Here is a 15,028-nt window from a genome sequence, read left to right as displayed (position 1 = left end):
TATTTTCACATCATTCACGTATTTCGAATAGAGAAACGTATTTTCTACAATTGCAAGATTCTTTTGTACACAGTTTGCTTTGTGTTGTATTCTAACGATAAATGTGCTGCAGTTCTAGAATAATGATATGATTAGCAAGTGCAAATCGGGCCTTGTCTCGCCATTGTCTTTTGCAGGAGAAACTGAGGGACAATTTCCAATGTATGCATTGCGCATTTTCATGAAGTGTTACATCAAATACTTAAGGACACCCTACCAGAGAAAAATTAGAGCATGTCTTGCGAAAAATTGTCTCCAGAAGACCAATCTAGATCCGGAACAAATAATGTGCGAATATCTGAGTAAAAATTCATAAATATGAAGACAAAATATATGAAATCTACTTTGAGCAGAAATTACATTATTGCTTAGTTTTTTTTCAATCAAATTCTTTATTGTTAACAGTAGCAATTTTATCACTGATAAATAGCAAAAGGTCAGATCGGAGTGGTTGAAATTGACCAGCTGAAATCGCAACCTTGTTGTAAACTTTATCTTTGTACCAGTTGCTTTTCCTTAACAATTTGTTGGTAACTATTCTAAAACTGGGTTGGGTTTTTCTCCTATACCTACGATCGCTTGAAGAACGTTTGCTATAGCTCTCCATTTGCCTCAACCTTATCCTAAAACTTACACTTAATATTCTCTCCTACTATACTGTACAAATATCACTTTCATTTACATTAAAACAAAATAAAACCATTTACTAAATACATAAAAATAGTAATAATAGCAGTAACTTAGTAATGATGATAAAATAATAAAGAAAAAACCTTTTAACAATTTTCAAAGTGCTTTCATAATCATCATCGATCGGTGGTTCATTTGATGCAGACACATACATGTAATATTTTTTTGCTGTTTTTGAAACTTTTTGAATATTTTTGCGAAAGAGTGTAGTGTAATAATTAAATACTAAAAAGAATTTCTCTGCTGCCCGATTACTATGTATTCGATATGAGACGCGGATCAAATTCAGTTGTTTGCCTTTTTCTTCTTTCTTCAATTATTTCGGACGTTAAACGTTGCGGCATTTGTTTGCCTTTCAAAAATTTCAATTGAATTTAAATCCCAATTCCTTAAACCTACGTAAAAGTTTGTCAGCGAGTATGAAGCAGAATGAACCTTCTAAATCTGACTTCCCGAAAAATATCCATTAGTTACAATTCAAATCTTTTTTTAATTCACGTTTATATATTGCACTATTAGAAGATTTTCTCTAAAAATAAAATAATTGTAGACTTACATTGTGTCTGAATGAGGAACGTTACAGATGCATGTTCTGCTGTGTTTTAACTTAAAAGTAAAAAAAAGTCTTTATTCCCTCGTCGTTGTTGCTTCTTCCGTTGAAGGTGGCTCCCGTTTCATTTCAGATGAGTAATCCTCTCCACCATTCGATGGAAGCTTCGTCATCGGAGGGACGATAACGCCAGTTTGCTGTTGATGATGTTGCAAAATTTGCTGATGCCTGTGCTCCTGCTGTCGTTGATATGCATTTGAGGGGCTGCTATGCGGTACAGGTGATTGAGCGTCTTTTCGAGCGCCGACAGACAAATCTTCAACTTGATCTTCATCCTCGTCGTCTTGCGGAGGATGCTGATGATGTTCCCGCTCTCTCTCCCTTTCCCTTTCTCTTTCTCGAATTGTAACGGGACTGTGCGAGCGAGCAGTGTACCTCATAGGACTAGGAGATCGAGTGTTGCCATTTGTTCCAGGACTAGTTGATATGCCATTAGCAGCTGCATGCGCTGCCGCCGCAAGAGCCATCGCATGCAAGGCATCGCGGCTAGCAATTTCTCCACCTCGCGATTCGAATGCTTGCTGTAAAAATGCAGGATCGAGAAGAGCAGCAGCTGGGTGAGGAATCGTCGCAGGAAGCTGGTGTTCGCGTTCTTTGTCTCTTTCGTTAGCTTCATGAATGTGTTGCAGAATTTGTTCGTTCGGACCATAAGCATGCGCTGCGGCACCTAAACTGAAGTGGAAACCACTCTGAGCTCCTCCATTGCTAGGACTTCTTTTGATAGTTCGATTCATCGGGCGACCGGTGGTTATGCCTAGCTTCTTGACCTTATCATAAAGAGTACGAGATGGGACCCCGTATTTTCGCGAAGCTTGCAATGCACTCATACCATTACGTACACATTCAATAGCAGAAAGGATGTCGCTTCTTGTGTATTGTTTATATCTTTTCCACTCCGGTTTTTGTTGTTGCTGTGGGACGTATGATGCTAAACGGGAGTCGTTTGCATAGTTTGGTGGCATGTCCATACAGTCATCCTCAAACGACTTATCAGTGTATGGTGAATGGGGCTCTTCGTACTTAGCAAACTTCTGTAAAAGCAAAAAAAAACAAATGTTTATTATTATTGTATTATATTTATTTAGAAATCAAGATCTACCAGAAAAATTCAAAAATATCTCCATGTTTATATTCTATAATGCATTGCGCAAAAGAATTCAATGATAGAGTTCAGTTACTTCAATCTCAAATTCTAACTTTGCATAATGCAATATTAAGATAAATGTTTGAGTATCTTAATCGAATAGATGAAAAAGAGATCGTCAGCAGAAGACCAAGAAACAAAAGATCTCCAAACAACAGCATTTCAAAGCAGAGACAAAATTTTAAGAGGGAGTCTAGGAAATAAATAATAAATAAGGACAGCTTCAAAAGTTGTGTCATACCTTTTCATTCTGCGCCAAAGAAATTCAAAACCACAATTTTAGCCAAAAAAAATCATGTCAAATTTTGCGAACTCCCAAAAAAATTGAAAAAAGGGGTTTCAAATTAAAGACGGGGTCCTGACAAAGGGAGTCTGCCAGCTGCATGGCAATATCAGACTGTACATGGTAAACGAAACGAAGCAAGTCGTGCACTTCATTGGATGAGACGTTCTAAATCGCTTTCCACATTTTCTTGATCAGGCCTTCAAATTACCATCTGTTTACCTCCCTGAAGATGAAAAGTGTTTTGAACGGACGAGGTGGTGAAGGAAAAGGTGGGGAAGTGGACGAACGAGCTGTCGCGAACCTTTTTGGATGCAGGCATAACAAAACTGAACCTTTTCCTCACCAGCTGCATCGAAAAAGATGGCGACTATGTTAAAAAAATAACTTACATATGTATAAATGTAACCATGTAATTTTCTTTAAATAATCTTTTTTGAAGGCACCAATGCAGGAGAGCTCTCAGTGACCAGTTTTCGAACCGCAAACTGACGTAAGACAAAAATACTCAAGAGAATTAAATATTCAATAGAGTAAATTCCCCGCTTCAGGAAGTCTTCTTGAAGATACGGAAGGGCGAAGAAGACAATAAAATGCCACAGAATTTTACAAAAGATGAAACTGATAGGCCAGATTTTCGTCTGCTACTTGTAGTTCAGCCTAAAATTAATAGACTACAATTGTAGTTTGAAGAAAGCTAGCTAGACAAGTTATTGAACGTGACTTGTGGAAAAAGCTGCTCAGAAGCTTTTGACTGCATTGATTACCTTAAAGGGGAGTAATCAAGCAGCAATGGGCAACATACTCTCACCGCTGCTATACGAGTTATTTATGGAGAATCTGGAGAATGAACTCGAGGAGTCTGGCACACTTCAGAGATTCTGGATCAGACATGTGGAGCAATCAGCAAAAGGGAAGAAACAGGAACAATCGTTGAATTCACCATGAAGATCGAAAATGAAGGGAAGATACCTTTCCAGGATTTAAAAATAATTTGGAAAAAAGGGGACTTTGAATTCGACATTTACTGGAAACCAGTAGACGATACTTATTGAGGACTTGGATGCAATCGGTCAAGGATTGAAAAGGGGGTAACGAAAAAAGCGGCATATACAAGATTTTCTGCCCAGACTGCGAGATGGTTTATGTAGGGCAGACAAAACGGCTAGTCCACCCCCGGGTGTTAGAACAAATGGCAGCCTACACATAAATTCCGCTTTTGACAAACATGTAATAGAGCAAGGTCACTATTTTCCATTGGATAACGCTAACATACTCGTATTGGAGGAAGTTAACGCTGGTAGTATAAAAGTTAGCTGGACAATGTCAAGAATGTGTACGCACAATAATATAAGATGTTCCAGATGTCTTGAGTACGCGGTCCTGGACAATGGCACTTCAAATGGCCAAGGCCAAGAAGAAAAAGTGCATTTGTACACCCACAAGCTGTTGGGTAGGTTACAGGGATTGATTGTTAACTTTTATTATTCATCACTTATTTCAAAAAGTTGTCTCAATGACTTTGGAAAATCTAGAATGATGTTATCACTGGGGGTGCCAGCGCTCTGGCAATAAATACAATACAACCGACGAGTGTGAAATTAGTTCGATTCTACATGATCCATGGAGTAAGACCGACTATCGTATTTTTTTTTTAAGATGCGAGGGAGAACATGACGACTTGATGATCTACCACAAAGTGAATTGAATGTGTTACGAAATCAAAAATGTTTCCAAATTTGAGTTGCTTGTCTTTTACTATAATTATCAGTGAAACTGATTGACGCTACAGATACTTCAACAGCGTCTACCTAAAGGGTCAATGCAGACTATTACCCCCAGATTATGCGCTTTAACCTACATATGTCGCCAACAAGGCCCACAAATATATATACGGTGGGCGCTTCATACTTCTGAAGAAAAGTGCATTCCTATATACACAGTCAATTGTCTTCAACGTTGCTCTGCCATTTCACTTGCCTATGACTTTAAAATGAAGTACTGAAGGACTATTGATGTTTGTCAACCCAATATTCTGTGAAGAATTACCTCATTTTAATCTTGGATGATGAAGCAGTTCTTAGTAAATCAGAAGCAGAATTCAAGCTTCTTAAAAAACGAAGGGATTGGAATACTCTTTAAGATTTATCATCGAATTGATTGTGTCCTCTTTTGAGAAAACATTATCGTTTCGTCTGAATTTTCCATGCAGTGTTTAATGCTTCTTCATCAAGAATATTAGAAAATGCAGTAAGTGAAGTTTTTGGGATGATTGCATCCATCAAATTCAAGCAACTTTAGTAGGCACTTGCAAAAGGGATTTTTAAAAACTTAATACGAAAACCACCACCACCAGTAACTCAAATCTATGATGCACACACAATTTTCCCAAATCTATGGTAATCTATGGTAACTCGTTAGCAACTGTTGGAATTGTGAATAGGGTACCAAAAAGCACACTTTCCGTTCTTGGATTATCTTTGAAGTCTTTACGGTCTTCATGAGAAGGATGAGTTCACTCCACACACTCCGCTTTTTAGTGTAGTATCCCCATAAACGGATCTAAATATTTCACGAATTTATTCAGATTTTTTCCAAATTTCACAAGAAATTTGACATTCAATCGCTCTCCTATTAGTGCTTATTTTTTCGTAATTTCTTCTGAAGCTGCTTAGTAGAAATGAAGGACTGCAGCATTGTACCGTTATTTTAAAGTGTGTTAATAACATTTGGCTTTCAACTTATCGAATAAAATATGGAGATAAAACTGTAGAGAGGAAAAGTATAGCAAATAACAGACACTCACCTTATCCATATTATAATCAGCTCCATTGCAATTCTCCACAGGTAGTTTTTCTGGTCGGCTTTCCTGCTTAATCGGTTGACAAACGAGCGGCATCGGTTGCGAGGAATCAGCGGCGTGTGGTTGGGCCAACACATTCCTCAATATGGGCGTATCACGTGACATTAACATACTGGACATTGATGAGATCTTTTTTCTTTTTAATGGATTCATATCAGGACCCGCCTCATACACAGAGCTCAACATTGCTGCAGCCGCGGCGCTAGGCATTCCCGACGAAAGATGCGGGGAAAGAGGCCATGGTACAGGATTCTGTCTTTCTGATGTTGATGGATCCGAATTTTTGGCATAAATATTCGAGTAAGGTGGCTTATAATTATAAGGTGGCGAGGAACTACAACTTTGAGAGGGGGTCACTGTTGTTGATGTGGCTATTACTGGAGATGACTGATGTTGTTCTCCACTCTCTCTTGCAGGTGGAGTTGTTGGTTCTTGTTGTGTGGATTTAGGACCTGTCTCGTCGATTTTATTGAATTTTTCTTTGAAGTCAGTCATGTCGAAAAGCCCTTTCACTTCCAGTTGTTCCGCAATTTTCATGATTTTTGGAATTTGACTCTGGGTTACATTCACCTCTCCAGTGTACATGTATTCCAATAAGGCACGCATCTCGAATGCTTGAACGCCTGGAATGAGTATGCTGCAATGATCCATAGGAACATCTTGCAGGATACTTTGGAAATATGGCGAGTTTGCGGCAAGAACCACACGATGCGCTTTGAATTGTATTTGATCTTCGACGACTAGGGTGCAATCGACGTAACTTTCCATTTTGATAAGAGCATCCAAGATCTCCACTAAATTTGCTTTGTGATTGTTCCATCTTAGACAATAGGTTTGAGCGTCGCTGCTGCCCATGATTGATATAGGTTTATGTTCTTGCGAGTATCCGTTTTGGAAATAGATATGATATGCGTAAAGTCCTGTGAAAAGATAAAGTATTTACTTTTAATTAGAATACGATACGATCAAATATTTTTTATATAAAAGTTAGAAGGTATCCCACTTTTGAAGAACGTATGATATCTGACTTGAATTCCTGAAGAGATATGTTATACTGTAACTGAGCTACAATGTACAAGTCAGCGGAGACTCCTAGGAAAAATTCATATTCAAAATTGATACTCGTGCCTTCCGTTGCAATTTATCTCTTCAATAACTAAAGCTTGTTTCCTATCATAATTTTGCAATAAACTCGGGTAATTATCGCTTATAAAAATTGATTTTTCCTGTCAACTTGGTCAGTCTAGTTAGTAGAAGAACGGCTGAAAACTGAAGTAATTATCCCTGTCGCAGATACGAATCAATTGCATGCATATGTAGCCACGAATGGCAATGTAGTTTGATGGTATGATGTTGGCGTTAACAGCAATAATCGCGAACTAGGGTAATTGTAGGGCAAAATAACGACGGATGTGTTAGAGAAATGAAGGATAATATGATGGTACGAATGGAATGCAAAGCCGATATAATACCTTTTATTGCGTGCATGCTAAGTAGGTTCTAAACAAAAAGAAATCGCAAAAGGAGGCTTCCGATGTTCTGTTATTGATGCCATTATGTTTGCAGATAATTAAAGAAATCCCGAAGCTAATGGATGGGATTCAGTTTAGCATCAACAAATCAACAACTGACATGCTTTTCCGGAGACAATTGAGAAAGAAATCCTAGAATCTGATATTTGGAAGCTCACATATAATGCAGCCCTTGCTCTACAACTACTTCCTTCGTAAATGTCTATTAGTCTAATAGCTTCCTTTCTAAATAATATGCATAGAAAACTATGCACTATTATCTGATAAAGCCAGGTTGCGAACAGAAGAACTGAACGAACCTATCATTGTATTACTGCCCAAAAAACGTCCCCTGTTCCAATCCTCCACTACTTTTCCTATTCTTTCACATAATTGCATGATTTGCTCATACAATTCGGCTATGCATCAACGCATTTCTCCCGCATTCATGTCAAATTTTATGGTGAAATTAATTCATCTGAAGGGTCTGAAGAACAGAACAACGGACGTGTAACGCAAAGCCGCGGTTACAGACCGCGAAACACAGAACAAACTGCAATATCAGATATGAGTTCCAAAGACGATGTGCATTCTAACTCTGTACGTACTCGTAAATTCTCAACTTTCCCTAAGCCCTAATAGGTCTATGCGTATTCTAGTGCACATTACATCGGCAAACTTCCTGTTCTGCCCGTTCAAAATTACAACTCCCATAATAGAAAACCCAAAGAAAAAAAAATAAAACAAAAACAGTGACGGGAAACGGCATTTTTCTTGTTAGGGTGCAGTTTTGCCGTTTTTAATTTTTTTCACATATTTTGGGAATGTGTAGGTTTTTTGTCGTTTGACCAAATAGACGATGCTATCTGTAAAATATGCATTTGAGGGCGTGCTATCACATTTTCTAACGATTTTATTCATAATAGCTTTAAATAATCCAATTGATTTCACATAAAATCGAACTGAAATTTCTTATTCAGTTGTCCCTCTGCATGTCTGCTTTGCTTAATTCGCCAATATTCAGTCTGGGATTGGGTTTCTACAGCCGAAGTCTCGTGTTGAATAATGACCTGATTAGATAAACATTCAAACTCAGAAAACTACTTAGCTACTATCTCCCAGACCAAAAAGACGACTACTTGTAAACGGTCTCCCTTATCTAACGGAATGCTCATATCTCTCTCTATTCCTCCTTCACTATATCCTGAATATCCAAATGCATTCTTTACATTGCATGTAAAAAAATTCCCTGCGAAATCCCTTACAACACTAAAAAAAATGCGATATCAGAAAAGTTAGAAATCAATTTAATGTCGGTCCATTGTCAGGTATACGATTCAAAAACCGAAATAGGATACGATCTAAAGAAATTGATGACGTCCCGCAAGGATCAACTCTATGCACCACTCAGCTTGTCCGAAATGTGTTTCGTCCTTTTTCGTGCACATGTGTACAACAGACGCGATCCAAGGAACGTAAATATCCTCACAGGTTGTTCTATCCCGAATGAAAAATGATCGCTTGGATACGATGATGGTAAATAGAGATAGAGACTACAGAATTCGATCGTTGGACATCTAGTGAAGGAAAAAAAATTGCATCCCACCGAACCTTTTTTCCCTCGACGGGATCTTATCTTTTATTTCGAAATTGAAGGACTCCGATCAACTCGGAACAAGTACATCTTTGACGTAGGAGGATATTACATAAAAAATGGCATTTTTGCTTTAGTGCAGTTGCACAATTCAAGATACAACAAAGGCGACAGGTTGATATTACGTCATTAAGTGGTCCTGGAATGAATGATTAATATCGAAGGACGACTGAGGACATACGAAGGTTGATCGTGCAATTTTTTTCATGTCTGATTCATTTTTTTAATTTTATATGGTCGTGAGAAATTGCAGTTTTTATGGTCGGTGATAAAGGGAGCAGTATCCGGGGTTGAATTTTTATTTGGGAATATTTGCAGGTGCATTTTAAACCGAAATGAGTCGAAATTCAATTAAAATTTTTAGCATTTCTAACTACTTTCATGTGTCTAGATTAATATTGTAAAAAAATATACAATTTCTAGTTAGATTTTCTGAAAGTGGAATGACTTGGGAGTTTTAAGATAGGGGCCAGTGGCAGGCTTGTTCAAACTGAACGTGGGCTGGGGTTTAATTCATACCCTGTAGTGTTTTTCGTAATCTATCGTTGTAAATTAAAGTTAAAATATCCGTTTGAAGAATCCTAGAATATCAATGAGAGGCAGGTCAACAAGTGCTTCGCTCTCAAGCTACATTGCGCAGAAGGATGAAGGAAGAGTGCAAGCTTCTCGGTAAGTTGTGGAGAAGCTGAGGAATGCGAATGAAAGCTATGGGATGTTTGTAGTATCCTAAGACAATGCTGTTGCATCAACAGACAATGCCGTTTGGGCACTTGTGTGCGCTGATTTTGAGTCCTCTGAGAAGTCGGTTTTGGCTTGAAGAAGTACTGGACGAGAACCTCACGTTAGTCAGTCTTCAGTCAGAAACAACTGGCAAACAAGACCGGTAAACCATTTCCGAGCGAAAAACAATGGCAAACTCAGAAAACGATGTTTGAGTTGTCCTGCCTGCGCTTCAATAGAAAATCGTTTTCGCATGGAGTCACTTCAACAACCTGAAGTGCCGTACCGCTCCTCCAACTACCACTTGTTTTGGTTGATGGCGCAGGGAATCGAACAAGTATTTTAAGGTTGGGTCGCCTCGAAACAAGAACCGTTGTTCTAGGGGCCACCGGCAACTTGTGCGATCAATGTCTTTTTTCAATGAAAAAACCGATGGGCTCACATAAAGATTGATCCTTTTTAGTTACTGATTTGATTGCTTAGCAAAAAATTATTTCTTTATCGAAGCCACGTTTTCAAGTATCTCTCTCTTGAGATTTCAGGCAGGGTAAAGCAGAGATTTGTAAAAAGTGGCATTTTTTGAGTTGTGTAACAACGAAGTTCTATTGGTTGTTGTACTGGTTATATCTTTCAGAAGTATTTTGAACTTTCGGTTTGTCATATATGGTATAAAACTTCACGCATTTTATTCGTTGTTCAAAGACGTTTACTGTCTTCGCTCCAGCCTGTTTAGTTCACGCCTCGCTGCCAGAACGAGACCGTGCTACTTAATGTCTTCTGCTTCTATTTTCCTGTGTAAGTTGTGGTTTTTGGGCATAAGTAACACGAGATAATAGACTTTATTTGCGAGCATGATATGCCTATAGATTTCTTCCATTTTAATATTGCCGTTTGTTATCAGTCGCACTGGGATAAACAAAACTCCAGAGTGCCAATATCGTTTGCGCAAGTAACTATTTAAGACATTATCTTGAGTAGGGTGTCTTTCAGATGGTGCAGCGTTGTCCACCCTATGTGCTCCAGTGTGAGGGGGTGGGTAGGGGTATCTATGAAAACATTTCAATATAGGGCTTAAAGGAGTTCCTCGTACAAGTAAAAGGGGTACAAACCATTTAGAATATCAAATTAAAAGTCCTAATTACGTTTATCGATGCTTGGACTAAATTCAAGGTTATTTGAAATAATAAAACTTGTTTTTTCTATTCGGAGCATTTTATTTTGCAAATACCAATATTTCCGGAACCACTTGTTCCCTTCATTAGTGCTAACTAATCCTATAAAGTGTGGCAAATCTCGTTTTTACATGGGGGCATGATGGTTCTATTTATAGGTAAATGCTAGTGTAAATGCATTAAATATGTCGAACTATTCACCGCAGCGACTACAAATGTCTCAAGATGCAACCAATTTATGTGAAAAAATCAATTGTATCCTACTGTAACTTTGCTAATAAAGTATAATGATTTGCTATTATTCCTTGTTTTTTTTTTCAACAGATATCGGTAGTTTCTCAGAATGGATCCTTGATTTAACTGTGTAATTGCCTATGACTGTCATGCGTCCCCTTTAACCTGGCCCTTGAGAAAGTGATCCGTGATGCTGAGGTACGATCCTGTTTAAGTCCACCCAACTACTATGCTGACGATATCGATATCATGGGAGGAACGACCCGAGACGTACAAACTGCCTTCATCCAGATCGAGCAGCGGCGCGAGATCTTGGGCTGCATATCAATGAAGGCAAGACAAAGTATATGGTGGCAACGTCAGCACCAAAAACCAACCAACCAACAACATCAAACCGCACTTGTCAAACGGAAAGAATAAAGATAGGAGACTACAACTTTGAGACCGTTGATAATTTCTCCTATCAAGAGTCGAAAATCACAACCGATAACAGCGCACGATTGTTGTCAGCCAACAGAGCCTATTTCAGCTTAAAAAATCTGTTCCGTTCGAAACGTCTCACCATAGGGTCAAAGCTCTTACTGTACAAGACAATGATCTTGCCAGTCCTCATGTATTCCTCGGAAACTTGGGTTCTTGGCAAGAAAAATTGCGAACTTTTCGCCGCGTTCGAGAGAAGAATCCTCCGAAGAATTTTTGGCCCCCTACATGAGGATGGACGATTCCGTAGCCTACATAACGGCGAAATCTATGAGCGATACCATGACCGTCAAGTTGTGGATAAAATCTGGCTCAATAGGTTACAGTGGGCGGGTCACTTGTCCGTATGGATGAGTATGATCCAGCCCGAAAAGTCTATAAGGGCAATATCTACGGTAGAAAAAGAAGACGAAGCAGACCCTGCTTGAGATGGAGCCATGGCTTAGATCAGGACGCCAGACAGCTTTTAAGGGTATCGAATTGGTGGACCTTGGCGCAAAGCCGGGATGCATGGAGTTCCTTATTAAGGCATACCTAAACCGGATACCGGTTACTGTGCCGTTGATGATGATAATGAAACTTCCCAACTTCACATTTTTATCGCCAGCAACGAAAATAACTCGGATAGTATCAATCGAAAACTTTTATTTGATGCGGTGAAATATTACGTTATACTCCTGTTTTGCATGTATGGGGAAATCCCCATAAATCCAACACAAAATAATGTCATTTACCGCATGCGTGCAAGTTCACGTTTCAAAATTTTTCACCAAATTGTGTCAGTAGTTGTTTTAACAAAAATTAAAATATTTGTCAGTCCAAACTCGGTAGTAATCCGTTGGATGCAGGTGAAAATAATCAATTTAAAAAATCGACCAGTTTATGACTGCATGATATCTCTGTATCGATTTAAACGAATTGGATCGAAGTCTTTATTTGTGACTAAGAGAAGTGGATCTTTTATAAAAATCGCAAAGCCAAAGCGATGGAAGTGATAGGGAGTCGTAATGATCCGAGAATTTTAACGTCAAACTGCGAATTCCAGTCAGTTCGTCTACTAATTTCATATGGTCAAACCTCCCAACACTTCCTCCTCCCACTTTTTACATGGGTCTCTATCAGATTAAAACTGGCAAAATTAACTTAGTAGAATCTGCTCACTGCGATACGGAAAGCTTAAAAAGTTTATTGGTGATGTTGAGAATTAGTTTTCTTTCCTTTTTTCGAGCGAGTTCTGGTTTTAATTTTCAGTTTTATGAGATTCTATCGCCAATCTTGTTGTGCCAGTCAAGTTTCGAAAAATTAGCAAGTGCTTTAAATACCTGGAAGAAAACTAGAATATTAGGGGAAAGCGGCGTTCGCGGGGTCTATTAATTGCACCGATTACATCATTTGGTTATTAAACACTGTAGTTGTTTAACATGTATTCGACTCTTACTGATTTTATCGCAGTTCCTGTGAAGAGTGTTCAATCGGTCTAAGCCGAGGAGGGGTTTTATAAAGGTGCGCCGAATTAAACCGTAGCAAAGTTGTCACTTTTTTTCCTACTTGACTGGTCTCACTAACATTGGTAAATTCAAAGTCTTTCCGGAATGGTATTATACCTTTAATTTGATTTCAACTTCTATCATTATATCTTAAGATATTATCAGGAACAAGATTTTCATTATAAAGATTATACTAATAATACTCCATAGTCTTCATATACGTGGTCTAGATATTTCGTGAATCGATTCTAAAAGGTTTGATCCATGACTTGAGCCCAGTCAATAAGCATGTATGACTTAAAGAGAACCCTTAGGCAGGAGGACTTTATTTTACGGCATACCGAAACCCAATATTCACCAAGGGCCTCTCAAGTAAAGGAGCTCATTGCTGTCAGTGTGGATATTCTCTTCGGCACAAACATCCTTTGTGCCTGGTGATATCCAGGACAGTCTGATCCGGAACTTTCGTTAATATCTCTTATTGCCAATAACTTTTTTCTTTTATTATTCAAAATATATTTCCACTACAATCCGCATTTGCATATATTTTGCATAATTTAAATTCAATCCTTTTGACCCCTTTTTATCCTACCCATTATACACCTCACTATCAAAGATGCACAAAATCACTTTCCCATGATTTTTCGCCCATCAATTGCCTCAAGAAAATCATTTGCATATTTTTTTCTCACAAGCAGAGATACAAATTTGCTTTTGCATACTCCTGTTCCTTGCACTTTCCTTCAAGATAAATTTGCATAACTGTCCCGAAAGGTGATTCAAGAAAATGCAGTAGGGAGTTTTTCTCAACCCTTTAAGCGCATCATTTATCTTTGGGTTAAAGAAATTTGCATATAGTGATAATATATATTGGTGAATTGATTTGATAAAAATTACCATATAGAAGAAAGGAATTAGTGGTATACCTGGACTTGGAAGCCACTATGGGAAAATTTGGTAATTCAATTGACAATGTGAATAAAATATTTGCGATCAAGTGTGGGAATGTTGCAAATATGTAAATATTCGGTGCATGCAATTTTATTGACCTAAGGATGACATCTGTAGGCAATCATGAATGCAATATAAATAATTTATAGATATCTTGCGTTGAGGAGGGTATATTAGAAAACTTGAAGGTAGTTGCTTTGGGATTTCGTTTTAAAGTATGCAGAATTATACCGTAACAGTAAAACCATTTACCCTGTGAAATCTATAACTTACTGCATGATATCTTATGTTAGTTTGAGATACATACTTCAAACCATGGTTTGATTTTGGTTGCGCCATTGATGACAATAGAAGAGAATTGTAAATACTCACAATGGTAATAGTTGATATTCCATTTATAAATAGAAGCCTAAGAATTACAACATAGGTTTTCGTCTAGTATCACTAGAATCATGTCAGACAGATATTTTCCGAACCGCTAAGTTTTCAACCGTGCTACCATATTATGTTTGGAATGTTCAAGTTACGCTTAAAATACTCGTAAAAGGAAAATCCTAATTTATATATACATATATTTTTAAATTTTATTATTCATTATCACATCACTCGATATACGGCACACTCCCGGGAACATTTCTCTGCAAATTTAAATTTTAATAGAAACCCGCCATGTTTGCATGTCATTCCCACCTCCATTTTCCTTTCAAGGAAGATATTCAATTCCCAATTCAAAATGGATCGCATTGAACCTTCCCTCTTCCGTTTCCACTGTCGAATTCCCCAAATGTAGAAATGGCAAATTAGAAAATCGCATTGTGTGGCACCCCTTCTGTGAATAACGTAAGTGGTTGGAAAAATGCAATGTTACATACACTAGCACATAGGATCCCTATCTATTTTTTTCCTTCCGCATCGTACCACACCTTATAAACCATTTTTTGACCCTACGTCTCTTAATCAGTCCGCGTAGTGTATCCCTTGTTGTGTATTCTTATCCCAACCCTAGACGACATCATGGCAATTGCACCCCAACTCACCCTAGCTAACCTTCAATTTTCATTCATATCAAAGTCCTTGTTCGGCTTTTTTTTAAAGGGCAAAGAGTTTTCCTTCTGTGAATATGATTATATGTAAGCATATCTGCAACAGAAGCAGTCACCCAACAACATATTGCATTTGCGTATAACATG

General features: G+C 38.1%; 1 protein-coding gene across 2 annotated transcripts in view; it reads right to left on the bottom strand.

Annotated features, from left to right (window-relative positions):
* Positions 1-1,048: 1,048 nt before the first annotated feature.
* Positions 1,049-15,028, bottom strand: part of LOC119653653 — a 33,799-nt gene continuing 19,819 nt past the window's right edge. For both annotated transcript variants that reach the window (XM_038058474.1, XM_038058473.1), the window contains exons 2-3: positions 5,573-6,549; positions 1,049-2,370 (exon numbers count right to left, since the gene is read on the bottom strand). In XM_038058474.1, the coding sequence (XP_037914402.1) occupies positions 1,357-2,370; positions 5,573-6,484 (1,926 nt within the window). In that variant the 5' untranslated portion in view covers positions 6,485-6,549 and the 3' untranslated portion in view covers positions 1,049-1,356. The remainder of the gene's footprint in view (positions 2,371-5,572; positions 6,550-15,028) is intronic.

This window comes from Hermetia illucens, chromosome 4 (assembly GCF_905115235.1).
Source record: "Hermetia illucens chromosome 4, iHerIll2.2.curated.20191125, whole genome shotgun sequence".
In the NCBI taxonomy this organism is placed as follows: Eukaryota; Metazoa; Arthropoda; class Insecta; order Diptera; family Stratiomyidae; genus Hermetia; species Hermetia illucens.
This window is presented reverse-complemented; position numbering and strand designations above follow the sequence as displayed.